This window comes from Dermacentor albipictus, chromosome 1 (assembly GCF_038994185.2).
Source record: "Dermacentor albipictus isolate Rhodes 1998 colony chromosome 1, USDA_Dalb.pri_finalv2, whole genome shotgun sequence".
In the NCBI taxonomy this organism is placed as follows: Eukaryota; Metazoa; Arthropoda; class Arachnida; order Ixodida; family Ixodidae; genus Dermacentor; species Dermacentor albipictus.
The window spans coordinates 350,492,892-350,513,727 of NC_091821.1; the positions used below are offsets into that span (position 1 = coordinate 350,492,892).

The 20,836-nt window shown below is 49.5% G+C and overlaps 2 protein-coding genes across 5 annotated transcripts in view; both read left to right on the top strand.

Annotated features, from left to right (window-relative positions):
- The window catches only part of LOC135909642 (sodium-dependent proline transporter-like), a 29,993-nt gene extending 28,255 nt beyond the window's left edge, over positions 1 to 1,738 (top strand). The window contains exons 15-17 of one of the 3 annotated variants that reach the window (XM_065441662.2): positions 30 to 311; positions 797 to 1,042; positions 1,402 to 1,738. In XM_065441662.2, coding sequence (XP_065297734.2) covers positions 30 to 311; positions 797 to 1,018 — 504 coding nt within the window. In that variant the 3' untranslated portion in view covers positions 1,019 to 1,042; positions 1,402 to 1,738. Of the gene's footprint in view, positions 1 to 29; positions 312 to 796; positions 1,112 to 1,401 lie in introns of those variants that run through there. The other 2 variants (XM_065441660.2, XM_065441664.2) reach the window with 2 other exon arrangements.
- Positions 1,739 to 4,997: 3,259 nt separating this feature from the next.
- The window catches only part of LOC135909643 (beta-1,4-mannosyl-glycoprotein 4-beta-N-acetylglucosaminyltransferase-like), a 37,275-nt gene continuing 21,436 nt past the window's right edge, over positions 4,998 to 20,836 (top strand). For both annotated transcript variants that reach the window (XM_070531793.1, XM_065441665.2), the window contains exon 1: positions 4,998 to 5,251. The gene's annotated coding sequence lies outside the window, so the exon portion shown is untranslated. The remainder of the gene's footprint in view (positions 5,252 to 20,836) is intronic.

Sequence of the window (20,836 nt, forward strand, 5' to 3'; positions counted from 1 at the left end):
TTTCTATCTTCCTCATTTTTTTTTTCGAGGTGCGGCTGTTACACGACTTTATAGCAAACATGCGACCGCGGCCACTGCCGGCGCAGGACTACGACGCGGCGATGAAGTTCAGCGACGACTGGGGTCCTCGGGACCCCGACGAGAGGTTGCGCTACCACGCGTACCTCAAGAGCCAGAACATCGAAGCAGTGGTCACCTTGAACGAGGACGCGACCGACGGCCCCATCCAGGGACAGTCCTCCGGCGAAGAAGGAGAAAGCCACAGTGGCGACCAGCGCCCCTCCGATGTTGTTGTCGGCGCCGAAGAGACAGTGAGTGCCACATTGAAGCGAGGGAGAAAAATATTTTTTTTTAATGCCAATCATAAACGATGAAACACCGCTCAGTAAAGAGATCTGTGTACGAACAATGAATGGAAACGAAACAACACAGGCGGTGACTAGCTACTGCTTGGCTTACTTCGATCGCGGGTGCATCAGTAGTCGAAGAGAAACAAACGGACCACTTCATTCATTCATTCATTCATTCATTCATTCATTCATTCATTCATTCATTCATTCATTCATTCATTCATTCATTTTCATTCATTCATTCAAATCTCAGGAGGTGTTGCTTGGCCGATGTTTTCGCCTCGTTGTCATAAAATTGCGCACAGAGCTGCGGTGATAAGACAGATATTGTGCCATTTGTGCGCAATATCGCCCTAATTTATTACTATGCGCGCAACTCGCCCCAAACAGTTGCCTCTCATTTTTACTTCCCTTACCTCCTTCATTCATCGATAACGATCGCGCAGCCGCCAGACGCAGCGGCGGCCCCGTCGGACACGTCGGCGATGCCCACGGCTCCTGGGGCTCAGTTGGAGGCCGAGGCGCAGCGCTCGGGCGCGGACCGCAGCGAGCGGCGCCAGCAGGGTGGACCGGGGCGCAAGCTGGTCGTCTCCAAGTCGGGCGTCAGCTTCGTCGCCACGCCGCTGTCGGACGGCGAAGAAAAGCCGCCCGAAGCCGGCAGCTCCTAAGCGTCCCTCTTTCATTGTAGATTTGTAAATGCTACTTCTCTTTTCGATTTGCTTAGAGAGATAAAATTATATTCGCGAATTTATCGCGCCTTATCTCGCTGCCATTGTTTTTACCCGACGACCAACTATCCTGTTTCGGCCGTTAGTCGGACTAAGAGACTCTCGTAATTCGCTTTCAAGAACAATTTTGATTTCTTCGTTGCTTTTCCTTTTTAGGATTGTATTGTCGACATTCTGAAAGTGCTTTCTTTGCAACGTAGAAAAATGCACTGCACTACGGAAACGCCTGCAATTTCTAATAGTCGTACATTCATTCATTCACTCATTCATTCATTCATTCAATATTTTTCTCTCTTTTTTCTCCTCTTTCTTTCTTTCTTCAGACTCGTCCTTTCTGCGCACTGCAGAGCCGCAGATACCTCAAGTGTTTGTGCCGTAAAAATACAACAGGCTGCAAGCAGGGACGGTGTTCTTTTTGTGCATGCCTTCAAGTGTGTCGTCTTTCCTTTCGAAAACAACATTCACATTCTTCGCCAAAATCTATAAAATGTTCTGGTATATTACCCCCCTATTAATATGAAGAAGACGGCTGCTAGTCGAACATGCATTGTCAGATTTTCAGAACATTGCCTGAAGGTGGAGCGATACGACAGGGGAAATGAAAGGAGGTTATAACCAGGATGAGGCCCCGTTTGGCTGTGCATTTCAATGAGAGAGGAAAGAAAGGTGACAAAATATACGACGAGGAGGAGGAGGAGGAGGAGACATAATACACGCAAACTCAAACTCGAGAGTTCGTCATTCAGTCGCAAAAGGTCACACATATGAGCCGGTAGACAAAGATGCAGACCGATTATATGGCTTTCTGCATCGTAGACCCACGAGATGTCTATGACGCCCACCACGCATAATACCGCTCTTGACTCTTCTTGCAGCTGTCGCGTCCAACCGAAATAAAGATCGCGAAAGATGCGAGTGACCCGGAGGACAGCGGGACGAGGAAAAGACGACGCTTTGAATGGAGACGGGCGATTCCCTCTCGACGCGAGACGAAAAAAAATAAGCACGGAGCGTCTACTTCTCGCGAGCCGCGCCTTTCACAGTCCGACGCATCGCGTGTGGCGGCGCGTCGGGGCGGGCAGTATTTGGGCCAGCAGTCGGGCGCGGGCCAATTCCCAGGTCCGGCCGTTCCGCGCACGAGTGGCCGGCGGTGTATGCTACATAGCTCTCGCCTCGCTCCTTGCAGTCCGGGCGCGCAGTCTTCTCTTGTGCGAACTGCGCCTTGAATATTCTGGAAGAGGACTGCTCGCTCTATGCTGCCGCAGCATGACCCGTTCTCCTGGCATGACCACGCTGTGGGCACACGTACGCACTCGCACCCGCTCCACGCGCTGCAGCTGCGGCGCGGGACAGAATGGGATCAATGTCGACGCCCTTCGGAGAGAAACTATATTCGCTCGGTCCGGTGTGTGTATATAGTACGCGTACGTGTGTACTATAAATACGCCCGCGGTTACGTGAGAATCTGGCTGGGCGAGCGTCGGTGCATGGGCGTAACTGTCGTCGACGGCGGCTTTCGGTTCGTTGATGTGTCTGCGCTCGTGGACATTACAGCGGCTCCCGAATTTCTTTTTTGATCCAGCCTATAGTGAAGCGAAGGAAGAAGGAAGAAAAAAAAAACATTCGGGAAACGTTTGCGAAGATTGGGAGCGCTGATATTTTTTGAATAATAATAACCTGTGCAAATTTTTGGGAAGTTTCTTCAAGCCGCCAAGTGGCAAGAGTGAAATGCTTTTCTTTTCTTTGCCCATATATTCTTTACGCCGCTCCGCGTCGCGGCGGCATTAGTTGTAAACATGTAACCTGTCCATTGTCATCTTTCTAACATCCGCTTCCTGGCCAGTCCACCGTTGGGGATATGTGTCAATGTCTGAAATCATCATCATTATCATCATCATCATCATAGTCACCACCACCACCACCACCATACTGGACACACTGCACTAGCTTTCGTTATAGATAGCGTGGGTCGTGTGTGGGAAGAACTGTGTGTCCTTGCACGACTACAGTGTTGCTACTGGGAGTTCGACATAAGCTTGCTTCAGAACTGAACGACACTCCTTACCGGATATTACAAACAGCAATCCTTCCCGTCGAAGCCGTGTTGTGCTGCGACGGTACAGGCGAGATTTTACTGCACAAAAACGAGGAATGTCATAATGCGCTCCGGAACGAACAACTTACCGTATAACCATTTGTTCGCCAGCATAGGTCATGCGCCTATGTGGAAAATGGTGTGGCAGCTAGTAGTGCAAATAAATAAATAAATAAATAGGCAGTGGAGGGCGCTATGAAGGCTGGATGGGGGAAGTGGCGAGGGTAAAGCCGCGACAAGCGGTGTCAAGTTATTCGTTCCCGTCTTTTTCTCGAACTTATAGAGGGTCGGGAGATGCTCCATGGTCTCCACTTGTCGAAAGGGTAGCCGAGTCCTAGTTCACAAAGCCCATACTGGTTTCTCCCTAGCACTGCACACCATTGCATGTTGATATGCTCAAAACAAACGCCAACTAACCGAGAAGGCATCATCAGTAGCCCGGTGTTCGAACTTGTACGTTAGAATGACATCATTGGTCTATAGGCCCTCCAGCGCTGCCCCGTTACCTATTTCCTCAAACGCACTACATAGCGCCAACCTCTCGACGCAAGAACCTCAGGCTTGCACTCGATTCGCCAAGCTAGCGAACGGTTAACCTGCATGATAAGCAGCTGCTGAAAGTATCCTCTGCAGCGTTCAAAGTACTTCTCGGGCCAGTCTGAAGCAAGGTGTCCGCAGTGCGTCTCTCTATCGCTGGCCACAACGTCTCCTCGTCAGAGTTATTCGGGGTCGCACGGTCCACTGGACTAATTTGAGAGAACAAGAACGGAGGGGTTGGGGGGGGGGGGAGAGAAACGCAAGAAAGACGAGATCGCTCCGACCACGCATGTCCGAAATTGCGGCGCGACGCGGCCGAGAAATGGTGATACCGAGCCTCGGCCGTGCGTCCTCAAACCAACAAGCGTCGGTCCGTTGTTGTGACGGCGGCCCCGCATCTACGTACACGACAAGCGAACGCCTTGTACCGCTCTCGATGTGTGGCGCGGCCGCCTGGACGTTGGCCGGCAAACCACAGATAATGGAGGGTCTGGCTCCGCGCAACGTTGTAATGGGCGGCATAACTCAGGCGAGCTTTTGGGGGACACACCGCAGCAGAAACAAAGCGCGGCACGAGATAAAAAGCGACGCGGGCTGCGAACGCGCGGCGGTATATATCTTTCCGGGGAAATCTAGAGCTGCCCGTCGACGCGTGAATTCCAACGTGAGAGGCGGATCGAGGAAATGACCCTCGATTTCGTATGTTGGCGAAGTTGAAACTTCCTATCAGTAGCTATACGTGTCGCAACGTTGGGAGAGGGAGAGTAAATTTATTTCTTCTTCTTCTTCTTCTTCTTCTTCCACTACTACTACTACTACTACTACTACTACTACTACTACTACTACTACTACTACTACTACTACTACTACTACTGCTGCTGCTGCTGCTGCTGCTGCTGCTGCTGCTGCATTGCAGCTAGTGATTTGCGACGGCCGGCACCGAACCGATGCCCACACTATACACATGTACCTGTACCCTTCTGCCACAAATGGGACTACTGCAATACTATTCCTCCGACGACGACGGCTACTACCACAACTGCTACTTTTTCTATACTAACTAACTAACTAACTAACTAACTAACTAACTAACTAACTAACTAACTAACTAACTAACTAACTAACTAACGAACTAACTGACTAACTAACTAACTAACTGACAGACTAACTAACTAACTAACTAACTAACTAACTAACTAACTAACTAAGCAACTGACCGGCCTCTTCGTCTTTTCCACTGTGCTTACGCAGGCATAACATACGAAGAAGCGCGACGTACGAAGGCTTCGGCTGGGCGGAGGAGATCCCGTGAGAGCGAAAATTCGCGCGGCCGCGAGGAGGAGAGCGGGAGAGGAGGGTGCGGCTACGGCGCGTACTCGCGCGGCCCGCGGCGACGCGGTGGCGCCCAAACAACGGCGGCCGCCCGCCGGAGCCGGCTCGCAGAGAACGCGTGTGCCGCCCTCGAACGCGATGTCGCAGTCGACCGTGGATAGCCGCCCCTCTCGTGAACAGCTCGCCGCCAGCTCCTCCAACAGGCACAGGTGAGCGGCCCGTTACAGGACCTACTGACAAGATTGAATGCGTCCCATGACTAATCACCGTGTGCCGCTAGATTTTCGACGCCCTACCCATTCGCACCAGTGCAGTGCACCTACAGGGGAACCTGCTGGCGAGCAGTGGTTGGTGAGCAGTGGTGGAACAGGGAATATTCCAGTTGACATTAAGAGGGAAAAGAATTGATTTGTGCAGGCCGTGTAATGCATCGGGCGAAGCAACCGGTGGTCTATTTGAGTTACAAAGTGTTTACCGAAAGAAGAGAAGCGCTGTCGAGGGCAGCAGGTAAATAGGTGGTATGATGAATTTAAAAGATTTGCAGACATAAGATGATGTCAGCTGGCGCAAGGTTAGGGTATTCGCAGATCGCTGGGAAAGGTATTCATCCTGCGGTGGACATAAATAGGATTACGATGAAGATTATACTTACTCGGCAAACAATCACCCCGTGGTTAGAGACTGTGCCCGAGGGTTGTTTGCTACACGAGACCATCGGTCACACGTGAACGGTATATCAGTAAGCCATCGGCATCGATAACGGCAGGAGTCTCACGCGCGAGCTGTCAGCCCGCGTCGCACTATCTGTCCACGGGCCTGTCCATCCATTGAGGGATGTGATATTACGCTTAAGGGTATCTTTCTGCGCACTAATAAAGCACTTACAAGCCTCCTATTGTTAACACTGCCGATGCGCGAAGGGAATATATACTAGGAAGAATAGATGAACTCAAGGAAATGTATAAATAGGAATTAAGATAGTCGGCGAGTATCCGGAGTGCGCTCGCTATCCCAGTCACTGAGCACTTCGCTATTTGAGGGAAACTGCGATGTTGTCGGGAAAGCCGCGTGGAGACAGCTTTATGTGGAGTGGCTCTACTTGGTTCCCATATTCTGTAGGCTTTGTCGTGGTTTGAGAACATGCGTCCCTGCTTCGACTAGTGACTGTGGTCACGTGAATGTTCCGCCCGGTTTCCGCGATATTATCGTTCTCGGTCAATGAGCCTGTGTAGCTCAAGCTTGTTCCATTAAGGGCAGCTGACAAATGACTCTTTCTTGCAGTGTTTTAATTGACTGCACGCCAGAAGCTGTAGTATAGTACCTTTAGGGTATACTTATGAGCAAGACCAACGCTATATGTTGTACCTTATGGAAAGAACACGACATATTCGTAAAATAAGAACGCTGTTTGTATTAAAAGAATAAATGTTCGTGCATGAACAGCTTTTGAGCCTCAACTCCACTTCGTCTGCGCGCGTGTTCATGAAATTGCAGCTGTGGTTTCCAGTGCTCAAGATTCACTTGCAATGCCTGAGCTTGAGGGCATGCTCTTCCCGAATGCTGCTAACCATTGCCGTTTTGTTATCTTCTTCTCTGTGGCTTATTCACCGTAGTAATTTTCGAAAGTTGCGCGTCACTCTATGTCTGCCAATCATCATCACTTAATTCGATGCTCATTGCCCGTTACTTGCCAGAGCGTTTTGCGACCTCAAGGAAACTATATTATGCAAGACCATTGCTTCTGTTAGGGATGACGTGGTGATTCACGCTCATGTTATATCGGTATTCCTGCTGTTACTGCATATTTTACCACCTGTTCGAAGATGACGGCCGAAACACGCGTAACTTCTAATTAATAAGCAGTAACGACGAGACGATAGTTTTCTAAATTTGCTTTTCTTTCCGAAGCAAAATCATGAATCACTGCATCAACAAATGTTAACTTGTAAGTATGTGCTAATATTCGAAATTCCGAATGCGGATCGAATAGTCTTTAGAGCTCCATTCGTATTCAATTTGACTATTCACTATTCCAAATTGCTGAAGATTCGTTTCTGTTTGAATATGAGGGATAAGATCACATATCGGAGCCTCGATAGAAGAATAACCGATACAAGTGCGGACTCTTCAGGTTGATTCTATTAGAGGAGAGCTGCGGTTGTTGCTCAGAGGCAGCAGTTCCCGAACGAACACGTGAGGCGAGTGCCAAATTATTTCTGGTCGTCTGACAAGAATCCCTAGCTTTTACACAGTCTACAAATTTGTTGTCTCGAGTCACACAAAGGAAGCTATCATTTTCCAGTCTCACGATGTTTACAGCCCTTTAAAACAATGTGCAGTACTTAAGTAATCGCCGTCAACGAGCACAATTAACACCATGTGTGCGTCTGGTGAGGTGCTGTTCGCTTGAGCACCAGATAACTGGAACCAGCTTGTCGCTTACTATCTCCTCAGTTGACCGGACGTACAGTTGCGAAAGGCATTATGTGCATGTGTCAAATAACGTAAACAAGCCATTTATTTTTATATTTACTGAGCGAATTCCACGCAACATTTCTATTTCACCTCGTTTACAGATGAGAAAACATTCGGTAGATATTGCAAGGCCGTTTTTCTCGAATATTCGCATTCAACTCAGAAATTTCCCTATTCGAACACCTCTAGCTTTAAGGAAGACAGGTGTGTTCTACAGTGAAGATCCTCAATTTCCCGTGTTAAAAACTGGAAATCTGATAATGTGTTCGATTTAGCTTTGGTGCGTTGGGAGACGCCGTCGTCTTCAGGGGATGACAGTGGAAGACGCTGAATGGTCAATTCGGCTTTGCGGCGCACATTGTAGCCAGTGAATCATGTCATGATCCCTGTCTGCGCACTTAATGCACCGACATCTGGTAGGGTTAAGGTGGAAGTGTCAAAGAAGTGGGGCGTCCCAATTCAGGATTAACACTTTGACAAGATGACTCGTCGTTGAAAGGCAACTCCGGCGTTTTTTTAACCGTATCAGGATATTGTGATTTTCAAATTGCATTGACAGTCCTGTCACCGGTAAAGTGGTTCAGTTTGCTTAGAAATTCGTCAATAATTTCAAATAACCAATAAACTATATACCGAAACCGAAACAGGTATCTGCTTCGGGTGACGTTACGATGATCGAGTCAATGACGTCAGGTCATACATTACCATAATGTAAGCACGCATAACGCGTGCTAAACACGCAGTGCACGTGGCGCTAACGTCGAAGAAGCGAAGCTCATTATGTCTACTGACGACACAGATAGCTTTTACAGAGTTTCGAACTAGACAGCGGCGATTTAAGCGATGATTTCAGCGACTGTGGCGGTCAAGTCATGAGTCGGGAACGCAACCAATCTTTAAAATTCATTTTCAGGAAAACTAAATGACTTGCAGCCATATAGTTTGGCACGGATAATCAGAGTGCAAAAGAGAACATATATTCAAAATTTTATTCAGATTAGTAGACATCGCAATATCGCCGGAGTTGCCCTTTCAGTGCTAGCTATACGTGACCGGACGTATAATGTATGGGTCCGGGCCCTGGTAATATACGCGGGATGTTTGGGCGTGTCCGCGTCGAATAATTCTCCCGTCTATTTAATTTACATAGCCTGACTTCTTGTCAGCATGCCACATTGACCACGCTTCGCGAAGGAAATCGACATATTGTCATAGTAATCTGGCGTAATTAAAGCCAGAGTGATACCGTTGAACGTTTACGGCTAGCTTCTATGCACGTTTATCTAAGGAACGTAACCGAGGATTAACACGGACAAAAGCATTACACTCGTTGCCTGTCTGTTTCCTTCCTTTATTCTACTTCTTTCTTTTTTTATTTTTCCCCCGTCTTTCCATAATCATTTAGAAGACACATTTGACAAACATGTCTCGTTTTACGGTAATGCCATCTTGGACTAGCACGTGATTAGTGCTATGTTATACCGTCAATGCTATATACTCACGTCCAGGTTAACGATCCTCTGGTGGTCAAGAATTAATTCGGAGTCCCCCATTACGATGTGCCTCATAATTAAGTCGTGGTATTGGCACGTAAAAGCCAATAATTCAATTCAATTTCAATTCACATCCGGATTAATATTATACGCCTGCTGGGGCGCTTTTCCGGAAATTGGCGAATTGCGCCGTATTGTAGAAATTATCATCGTAACTCAGCTCCGATTGTCTCAGGATGCCATGACAGAATTTGAGAACATAGCAGAATTCGATGATGTCCAAAATAATATCCCTGGTTCTTGTAGTGTTATGCTATGGGGAACGTGTAAACAGCTATACGCGAAACCACTACTCGTGTACGAATTCTATATGCAGGCTTGAAGGTACATCTCGGAGCCTCACGTTCCCATTCGCTTGAACTGCGATCTAACTGCCCCCATACGCGTCACTACTAGCGAGTATAATGCTAGACAGGTGTGTCATTTTTCGCAAATAGCATTGCACTCTTTTCGCGGTCACACATGCAACGATGAACGTTCTGGTCTCTTCCTTGCCCCTTTATTTCTTTCCCCTAGTGCAGGGTAGCGAACCGGACGTGAATCTAGTTAAACTCACTGCCTGTTCTTGCTTCTATATCTCTATCTCTACTGCACAACCGTTATACTGGCAGCAACGGTAACTTCACTCTTTCAGTACAAACTGTACCGCAGTCTACACACTTTTACAGAGGCTGGCAGTTGGGATGACCACGTTTATATTCTTTAATAATGAGAACGACACGTGTTACCATAATGCATTCTTTCTACGTGGTATACGTTCAGCCCCTTTAATTAACTGTCCCACCGGCTTCCTTGTTCTGCACGCCGTCGCTTCGTTTTAATGCCAAGAAACTAGAATGCCCGACCAACAAACACGGCTATCACGGGAGCGAAGCAAGAAATGAAAAGAGGAGAGTTGTGGTATGTTATCTGCGCATAACATCGACGCGACTATACGTTTTAAACCAGCGTCGCTCTGTGTTCCCAAGTGAAGTGATGCTTTGTATGCGGGACGCAAGACCGGCTAGACGCACTCCGTTATCATTTGTGTCATCGAGCACGACGCGATCACTCATGCAGATACGCTAGCGGGCAGGCAATTTTTCTGCGCGCTCCAACGAACGCGCCACTCCGCACACGCCCTGATGCGGAACGAACCCAGCGTTCCGTCACCCCCCAATTGGCAATGCCGGTATTTAGATTTGCGTACCACTCTGCTTTCTGGCTTATACATATATGGTAGCTGAAGCTCTGTGAAATGTGCTCGCTGTTCTCTCTCCGTCGGAAGCACAGATCCAAGCCTTCTGGAGCGATAATTATTTGCCGGCGCTTTAGAGATTTCGTTATATACAGTAATCATTTTCTTGTGTCTCTTCAGTTCTCTTCCTATCATCCGACCCGATGAATAGGCAATCCCATCAGTGACGCACAGCTCAATTAAAATAAAGAAACGATTGGAATTCGTAATTCCGACCAACGTTCTATTAATAAATCCGGAGCTACCCATCCTGGCACCGCTCATAGCGCAGGCGCCACTTTAGTACGTAAAAATAAATAAATAAGCAAATAATGAAAACATTATTCTGTCTGCTTCAAGTTATGAGGATGCGCGTCACTTTTCTAGAAAATGTGCTTTACGTTATTCACATCAAAATCATTGTTCGGTCTCTTTCTTCGCGCACGTACTCTATATATATGCTCGGTCAAGCTTCTTTCGGTTATTTATACGCTTAAATAATTGCAAAGACAAGGATTGTTGCAATCAATTCATTCAAAGACTTGCTTTGTTGTTGCGATGGGAGTATGCGAAGTAGAGAGAGAGAGAGCAAGACAAAGTAAAGACCGGGAGGTTAACCAGAGCTTATCTCCGGTTGGCTGCCCTGTACTGGGGGAGGGGCAAGGGGATGCGATAGGTGAGAGAGAGAAGGATAAAAATATTAAAAGGAATTAAAATAAACCTACACACACGCGCGCACATACACACGAACTGTTTCTGTGGGCACTGTCACGCAGCCCGCAAAGGCGTTCCTAGTCTTACGCAGTGTCACCGTACAGTCCTACGTCACACAGTGTACAGACACAATTTGTCAGAAAGTCCCATGTCTTTTAAGTACCGCAGGAGCGCCTTCATAGCGGATCGCGCTGATGTTCGCGTAGGCCAGTTTCCAAGGGTCTTGTTTTCTGTCGTAGGGCGCATTTTTAAATGCGTACTCTTTCCTTATCGGAATGGCCAACAGCCCACTTAGTGACTTCTGCGGGTGCAATGAAACAATCGCGCGCCTTCTTTGTCAGTGCTCTCGTTTCAACCCACAAAGAGCAGTCCTCTCAACCACCCTATACGAAGTAAATGGAACTGGGGAACAGTTAGAAACATAGTCTATTCAATACAAGAGGCACACAGGGCACCTTTCTTCCTGTTTCTTCTTTTTTAATTATTAGTTTTGCAGACGTGTATATAAAGAGATAATACCTTATATTTCCTTTGTTTCTTTCTTTTCTTTTAGATTATGCGTTGAATCAATTGTAGACTGCTACTAAAGAACCGTCACATATTTCTCGAACTACTGCATCTCGCATCATGCGCTGTCGACATCGCAACATTTGGCGGCGAAAGCGGTCACTGGCGTCGCGTCCGCTGCCTCAATGGTAACGCCGCTCCGTGGCTAATGAACCTTAGACGTCGTGGACAGCGTTCGCCCTGTCCGTCCTTGTAAGTGTACCAAGAGGTGCGGGGCGTCTGCTCCACAATGTCGCAATAGAAGAAAAGAAACGGGGGCCCGTTGAGCGGGCAGCGATGATCGCGTCCAACGCGCGTTCGCTTGCGTATGTGTACTGCACAACTCCCCCCCCCCCCCCGCCCCGGAGAGAGACACGCCCTCGGCCACCGGAATCGGACCGGGCAACCGTGAGCGGTGATCGAGGGCGCGGCGCAAGTTAGCCACTCGGACGTGCGCGCGACATGCCAACGAACATGGGCGAGCACGCACGATGCCTTCGTGCGATCGGCGACCGCCCGCGCTCCTACGTGGCCTTCCCGTGCTGCGTCGATGCGAGGTGGAAGTAAGAAAAGCAAGAACAAAAGAACGGAGAAAAGTCTGGTCCGGCCCTCACGGTAACGTGTAAACGAAGCTCTCGAAGCGCCTCGGCGTTGTTGGTGTGCACGCATGCTGCTGCTGCTGCACGAGGCGGAGTTCTCCGCTCCCGTTCCAGATTCTTACTCTGCCGCGTATGTACCGTACCCCGCCGCATAAAACCGTGCAACGTTGTGAAAGTTTAAGTCGATGCCGGCTAATCAGGGGCCGAATCAAGAACGTTTCAAAGGCGTATGGGCAGCGCGGTAGCTTGCCCGATTCCTCCTCTTTCGTCCTGTTAACGGGCTCTTGTTTTTTTCTTCATTGCTTTTAATTCGATTTTCGACGCTGCAGCTTCGCACAAGGTGTAGCGGGTCCGATACCCGGCCGCGCCAGTTGAATTTGATTGCGGCTCAATACAAGGACGTTCTTGTATCAAGTGGCCGGAGCGTGGCGGATTATCACCTCCTCATCGAACGTTTTCACGCTGGTTTGCTAACTAGAAATAATTATATGGTCACTGGTTAACGAATTGGTGGTGCGAGGCGGTGCATCAAGGACAACTCGGCGCGCAGGAAGCGTCAACTATAACAAGTATAACTTCGAGGATACCATGTATATAGTGTGCTCTCTTTTACGTCGCTCTCCTAGATGCACCCGTGCATATGGATATAGCGATGTTTTTTCCTAAAGCGTGAAACTTCCTCTACACTGCGGCTATCTGCATACAAGACGCGTTTACTTCAGAACGGTTCCTGATTAGTCGGCTCTTTGGATCGTTGCTTTCCTTTGAGGAGCGGTAGAGGTGCGCTTACTGCGGCCGACATCAAAAATATTACGGGCACGGGTTGCGCGTAGGAACTGAATATAGCGCACTGCAGGTCGCCTATACTGAAATTCAGCTAGTTTCAGTTCCGAATTCTGCAGTGTGCCGAGTTAGCAGAAATATGCGACTTTTGTTTTTTCAGATCCGATGCCCCGTACCCTGTGACAGCGCGATTGTACACATGAAAAAATGGCTTCCTTTCCAATTCTTTCTTTGCCCACACGGCGCCCCGACATGTGGAGATGGCAAATGATGAAGCATTGACACCTGCCAACAGCTTCGTTTTGCTAAAGATGCAGTCTGGAGTTTCGAGAATACTGCACGGTTTTAGTGAGGAAGACAGAGGGGCCGGCCCAGAGGCTAAAAGACTCTCTCGCCAATAATGCTTGCGATTTCGTCCCGCGCTTATTACACGCGCGCGCGCTCAAACTCACGAACGACGAGCTCGCAGATCCGCGCACGCCGACGGCGCCCGCGGAGAGTCACGATTCATCTCCCTGACAGCGCGAGCGGCCGTTTCCTTGAGCGCATTTCTGCGAGCCGGAAAAACAACCCGACGACGAGAGAGCCGCCTCCTTGAGAGGCCCTCCCATAGCCCGTTATATACGAGCGCTGGAGCGCAACGCGAGAGGAGCATTTTTTCGTACGCGCTGACGAGACGGCACGCGGCGTTTTCTCCTCGATTCGCGCCCCCCTATCTCGCTTTGTCTCGCTTCCGCCCGCCGGCGGCACCTGCAGATTAGCGTGTGGACGCGAGACACTGGCGCAAGCTAGCGCAGACGGACCGAGACGATGTGTGTTGCGCGGCGTGCGGCCGATTGGGGGGCGACCTGCTTTGCGAGGGCGTAGATCATCGGGTCTCGAGGAAGGCGGAACTGCGAGAGAGACGCGGGACTCCTAGCACGTTTATTAATTACTTTCGCGGCATTTGAAGCTGGCACTTAGAACAGAGCAAGGCGATCGTGAGCGCCGTTGTTTTGCGTATGTGTATCTTTGTGCTGAGAGACGCCGTTAAATTATGAGGGCTGTGCGAGGGCGGAGAGTCGGAAATCCGTCCGATGTGTGAATTTAGGGGCGAGAATTCGCACCTTAGTGGCCTATTTGTTTCCGGATGCCCTTTCGCTTATATTACGGATGACCGACCCGTACCTGCGCCATTTGATTGCATCCCGTTTTGCCGCCTTATGTGCGATATCTTTGAACGCTGCATGTAGACTCACAGTCTCATTACTTCTTCTATATAGTACTTTGGCGTAAAGCTCTTCGTAGGCACAGCTCTTTCGTATGTGGCAAGCACATGAGAAGGACTACATCACAGTGATCCAGTGCATACCCAGCCACTACGGTATCTTAGGCAATGTGCCAGCAGGTACAGGAGCCAAAGGGCATATATACCGACTCCAAGTCAATAAAATTCCTTTCTCCAGGCACAACGCTACGCAACATTAGGGCACTGACTGAGATTTGGGGTGGCCTTCACACGACATTATCTCCCTAAGATAGACCGCGAAAATTACCCCACCTGTCAGGCATGCGTGCATGTAATACTCCGGAGACGATTTCACACATCTCTGGGACTGCCCTGGTTGCCGCACAGAACGTCATATACTTAACACCACGTTGTCTGGTTTGGACGACAAGCCCCTTTTGGAGCAGAAGATGTTAAGAGTCATGGAAGAGCAGTCAAAGATACACTGCCGGCAACGAGAGTGCTCCTGACATTTTTAGCGGAGAGCGGCCTCACCTCCAGGCTCTATAGAGATGCATGACAGATGCCTGCTCACGTGGGTTACGTGTGTGCGCAGAACGTATATGCATATCGCACGTGTACATAGTTCACGGTGCACTATAATTGTCAACAACGCTCTCCCGCTCCCCTTCTTTCCTACCATTCTCCCTCTTCCCTGCGCAGAGTAGCAGGCCAGAGACAACGTTTCTCCGACCGACCTCTCTGCTTTTCTCAAATTAAAGTGTCCTCTCTCTCTCGCACAATGCGTCTTTGCCATGACATTGCAGCGACTGCTGCTATCAGCTATCAGCGTTCCTGACAGCGACTGCTGTCAGGAACGACGCACTGCAAACTGACTTTGCAGCACGGTTACGGGTAAAGATTAACGCAGCTAATGAACGTTAAATGCCGTGACCACGTTGGAACTTTCCGTCTGTTCAAAAGAAAAACACAACAACAACAAAATCGAAAGAGAAGTTCATCGACACCAGTTGTGGCTTAGGAGGCGCAGGGAACTGTGTAGTTCAAGGTTGTAAAAAAAATTGCTGTTGCCGTGATCCGGCTTTCACTTACGGTGACGTTTGGAAAGGCAGCTGCATTGCATGCGTTTCCGCGTTTCACTGTCACGTTTACAGCAATGTGGTACTGTACGTCGCTCTGAAACAACGTTAAACCGGTTCTGCAGAGGAATCACTTTAGAGTTTTAGAAGTATCGGGCCAAAATTTAGAGGGTGCATATAAACCCTGAGTACGAAAAGAGCCAAGCATACACTGTTCGGCTACTGCACATGCGAGAAATCTTTGTCCGTGTACTAAGTCAATAAATTCATATGTGTCTAAAACTACTTACTGTATCACGTTCTCTTTCCGCAGTATAAATAAATGCACCCCTATAACCCATTCACACCTAGCTGCTCGGACTGCAGTGCTACTTTGCAGGCCTTCATCTGCAGAATTGCTGTCAAGAGGAAAACAACGAAGTTTCAAGTCCTGCTTCTCCGCCGACCTTTTAGTGCTGTGCATACGCAGCCACAAATAGACTCCGAGAAAGAGGGAGTGGCTGTCTTGAAGCGTGCCGACGCATCTGAGTAACCCTCGCATCAAGTTAGCGTATACCCTGAAACCATCAACGCGCGCGAGCAAACTTCAGGCTTTGCAAAGGCACGACGGCCTATCCGTCTGAGGCTATAGTTACGGGGTACTCACTGCCATCCACTGATGCATCTGTACATCATCCATCTCTGTCGCCCCACTTGTGCACAAGTACGGAGTTAAACTTTCTCGCTGTACAGCACACGACGGAAGCATCAGTCACGTCGACCTCTTACGGCCGGTCTCAAGCGTCCTCGTCTTTCTGTATAGCGCAGCCCCACGTCGGACGAAATTTCTCCAGGAAGATAACGAAGGAAAACGAAATGACAGGCACGTCCACTGGCATTCCCAGGCAGGCGACTTACCTCCCGATCCCTGCAATGCCCTCAACGGCGAAAGCCAGCCACGAAATCTCGAGGAAAAAAGAAACAGGAGAAAAAAAGAAGGGACACAATATCTGAAAGACTGCTCTTAACCGACACCCTTTCGCGCAGCCGCCAAGCGGACGGCAACGAAGTATAGATGCCAATCTCTCAAAAAGGAAAAGGCGGCCTCAGGGGGTCAAGGGGGTCTATACCACCACACAGCCTGGCTCCGCGGGACGTTTCTCTCCTCCGAAGTGCTCAATAGCCGTGCGTGCCCAATCCGGAGTCAAAACGACGGCGGTGGTACGGAGTGTACGGGGCTCTTCTCGAAACGCGCGGCGAGCGAGCGCCTGCCTGCCTGAACCGTTCGCAGGGCCGTTTCTGTGGGCGGCCGCGTATAACAAGCGGGTCACAGAGAGAAGCCCCGCGCTGAAAAAAGAAAAGGAGCGGGCGCCCGAGTCGGCCTCAACGTGTGGAACACACTGACCTCGATGACCTTGGTTTAGCGCTCGATCGAGCTCACCGAGAGAACGCCTTCGTTCCCTGAAGCACGATGATGGAGCCCGTGGAACGAAGCCATATCGCCGCGCTAAGAGGTGGACCGCGCGGCATCGGCGACAGCGGCAGGATAGCCCGATCATTCTCTGCGTGATCGGTTTGTATAGCTGCGTGCACGTGGACTTACAGTACAAGTGTCCGGCATATATAAACTATCGTTTCGGACGGTGCTACGCGATTCAGCTGGTCGACCCTCAATCATACCGCAAGAAACTTCTTTCTTTATTTTGTCATCCAGAACTTAACTATACGTGCTTTCAGCCGTAATTGTGATGCGATCCATCGAGCTCTTGTTGAGGCAGCTCCTCGGACAACGTGAAAGGTATACTTTCCAACGAAAGGAACTCATTTGTTGCAGTTTCGTGAAAGCAACGCGGTTTTATGCTTTACTGTAGCTTCTGTTTTGTTTTTCCTTTCCTTTCTTCTTTCTTTCACTTCCTTTATGTGGTTAATCTCTTGCACATATTTCATTCTTCTTACGATGGGTAAACTTAGCAAACGATGAGCGCAGAAACTCTCGCTACGTATACATGGCACAGATGCGACTCAGCTTTGTGCTGTTCTTGGCATATGTGGCGCGCGTGTATTGAAAACGTATACGTCCTATTAATGTTTACTGGTATATCTTTGCGCTTTTCTGCATACCTATAGATATGTTCGTTCATACGCCGTACCCGGAAAGCTGTTCTTGTCATGTCGCTTTGGGAACGATAAAATAATAAAGACCCTATCCACGCTGGACAGTTGCGAGCTTCTGCGCTTGCTCAACGCAACCCACAATGAATTTGTTCCGAACCCCTAATGTAAACACTGTGAAGTTGTACAGAGAATCTAAGAAAAGTAAAAAGGCGCTGCCTAAATTCAGGGAAACCTCGGCAGGAGCACAGTCATCATCGCTGTCTACCAGCTAACGCTTTAACCACGATTCACGTGTCACTCGGTAGTTTCTTCGAATTGACTTCAGCACTCCTTTTTCTTTCGTTCTTTTTCATATGCACACAGTTCTTCGTGGTGCTACGTTATCTAGCAACGTCCGCATTACGCTGTAGAGTTCGCTTTTGCAAGCTGCAACTTCGTCAACAAAGCACGCGCGCAACGTCTCACGAGGGCTTTGCCCGAAAAGTGAACCAGCTATAGTGCACGAGCCCCGTTCGAGTACACACTCTTGCCGCGCTCCTCGTATTTTCATATCACTCTGCATCTCGGTGACGTATGTCTTGCGTGCCTACTGTTTTGAGCTGTGAACCCCGCTTTGACATTGCCTCCTTCCAGCGTGGCGCGGGCACCGCCGCAGCAGAAGACGCTGCCCCCGTCGTCGCCGACTACCTCGGGTCAAGTTCAGCCGCGCGCCAAGCACAGAACGGGACGGGCCTCGCTGTGTGTCAGCGGCCCACCTCCTGCTTTTTTATTTCTGCTCCGGGCTCAAACCGGCTCCTGTGCGGTTCAACGCGTGTCCCCCCGCCAAGCAACGCAGCAGCGCGAACGAGGCGGAGAAAGAGAAGAAACCAGTGAGAGACGGGTAAAACAACGAGAGAGAAAACTAAAAAAAAAAAAGTTGGGAGATGCGGTGCTACCGGAAACACCATTACGTGGACTGCGGCGACAACGCTGCCTCGTGCGTGCCAGAGAGGGGAAAGGGGAAAGGCGTGCAGCCGCAGAGAGACCGAGTCCTTGGCTGCTGCTGCTGCTGCTTCCTTGTTTAGATTTGGGGTCGACGAACTTTGGAGAACGAGCACAAACTACGATATCTCGTGTATGTAGGGGTGATGACCGTCCTGAACAGTTTCTCGAATAAGAGCCTAAAAAAAGACGGCGCGTGCGCGGTGCAAACTAGGCTAGGCAATGCCGATCGGCCCGTCTCAGCCTCGAGTAGCCGTCGCTGTCTCCGGTGGCTCCTGCTAAGAAACCGACGAAAGGAAAAAAATGACTGCGATGGGATAACGACCCGAAGAACAAAGAATGTATGTTGGAGTGCATTAGCTTTTGTTTCGTTGTCTTCGATTTCCAGCCGTACGGAGAGCGAAAGAGATGTCTGTAATAGATGCTTCAGAAGTTCGTGGGGCCACAGGCTTGATCTTGCTAGATGAAGAATGGGTCAAGGATGTAGCGAAGCACACTCCATTACACTGACAATTATGCCTCGTTGAGGCATGTGGCAGTGTGACGTGAAGACATAGTTTGTTAAAATGATATCAACGTTGTTTTAATAAATACGGCCATGCGGCTGCGTGCTGCAAATAATAATAATAAAGCTGATTGAAACTTACTAATAGGACCGGCAATAAGGCAATAAAGCGCGCTGTCACCATCGTCCCACGATTGGCAACCGTACATAAGTGCGGTTGCCAACTCATGCGCACTACCACGTGCTGTTGTCACGGGCGCTTAGTGCTTTCGTGCTCAATGAGAGCGAGCGAGAATCAACGAAAACCAGCAGTCGCGCCATTATTTGCAAGCGATGCTGAGCTGCAGAGAAGGTGGCCGTGAGCCCTCCATCTTTGCTCCGAATGTGCGAACCTGTTCAGAGCCCTTTCCGATTTCCCCACAATTCAAACTTTTCGCTCAGGTGCAATAAAAGGCTATGCAAACCGGATTAGCCATTGCCAAAATTCACATCGTTGTTAAACACAATACACGATTAAATAGTATAAAAAAAGAAAAGAAAACAGAACGTTGGTTTTTAGCCTCGAAGCCACGTTTTCACTTGATAAGTGGGAAATGCTTGTCGAATATGCATTCGCTGAACTACCCATTACTTAATTTTGTCACCATATACTACAATCGGCATTACCTCGCTACGCGTTATTTCTCTATTTGGTTTTGCTGAGATTTTATTATTCTTGCGTACGTTCAGATGCGTTAAGAAAGAACACGGAAATTTAGTTTTTTACAACTTGGAAGAAAAAAAACGCGCAGAAGAAAAGTCTACTTCCAGTCTACGTCAGCCCCTACAGAGCACCAGGCAAGCCGCCACTACTTGTATAGTCTCAGCGAGAGCGTCGCCAGATCTCCGCAAGGCCTCACCCCAGAATAAGCTATCGAAGAAAGCCCTCACAACTTATATGTTACGCCGTCAGTTACGCTCGCACCTAGCCGGCACTACTCGCGTCATCGGCTGGTCAACAAAGCGGCAAACCTCGTTCGCGCGGCCGACCGCGAACCCCCGATGATGGCCGGGCGGCCTGTCGGCTACCGCGTTTTAAATCGGCGCGCGACGGGAGAACAATGGCCTGCTCCTATCCGGCTCCCTCGTACGTTTAAGGACGGCCTTGCATGTGGGTTAATGCGCTCTCTCGTGGGAGGGAGCGTTGATCGGCGGCACCGCTAAGTACCTTGGGCCGAGGCTGCCTGCGTAGTTCCCAAACGAGGAGACCGAGACACTCGCACGCCGGGCGGGGCGGCCCATTGTCTCCCGGCGCGCGCGAGTCTGCACGAGCGCCGACGCAGCTTGGGCGCCGTCGCGGGCAGACCTATCGCCGAGGCACGTGAACAAGGTGTTTCTGCGGCGTCGATTCGGGGCGTCGTGTATCGGAAACGATCTCCGTTGTCTCCTTATTTTTAACCAGTGCTTCTCACTCGTCGTATACAAGAGCAGGTACCCTCGTTCTTTCTTCCGGAGTGCTTCACAACGCTAGCTTGCACTGGGCAGCCGTAGTGTGTAATGTTGGTGCACATACACGCTGCTAAAGTGCAAGCTATGTGGATGTAGATGACGTAAAATAGAGCACCCGATTACCGGTTTCAAGGACTCCTTACTCGTGAGATGACACGTGTGCTTACTTGTAAAAACAAATCGGGTTTTTGGTATACCGGAAGCCCACGATTTTACCGGGACACACAGTGCACGTTCGACGCGAAATTTTCCCGCGTGTCGCTGTGGTTCGCGCTGACACTGCTGAGGTAAATACGATTCCAGTGTAGCTTCCTATAGCTCACGACCCGAGCTGTCGCGCTTTACGGGCCCGTCTAACGTTTCGGCTTCTTCAGTTACGCACCACTTTGAAACCTTCTGTCTGTGCACTCTTCGTGTTTAACGCTTGATCAGAAAGTCACGTGTACAAAGGTACGGCAGAGATATCGGCAAAAACACACGGCGGAACGTTTTCATGGCGAATAGAGGTCACGAAAGACAGGACGGAAAGCTTC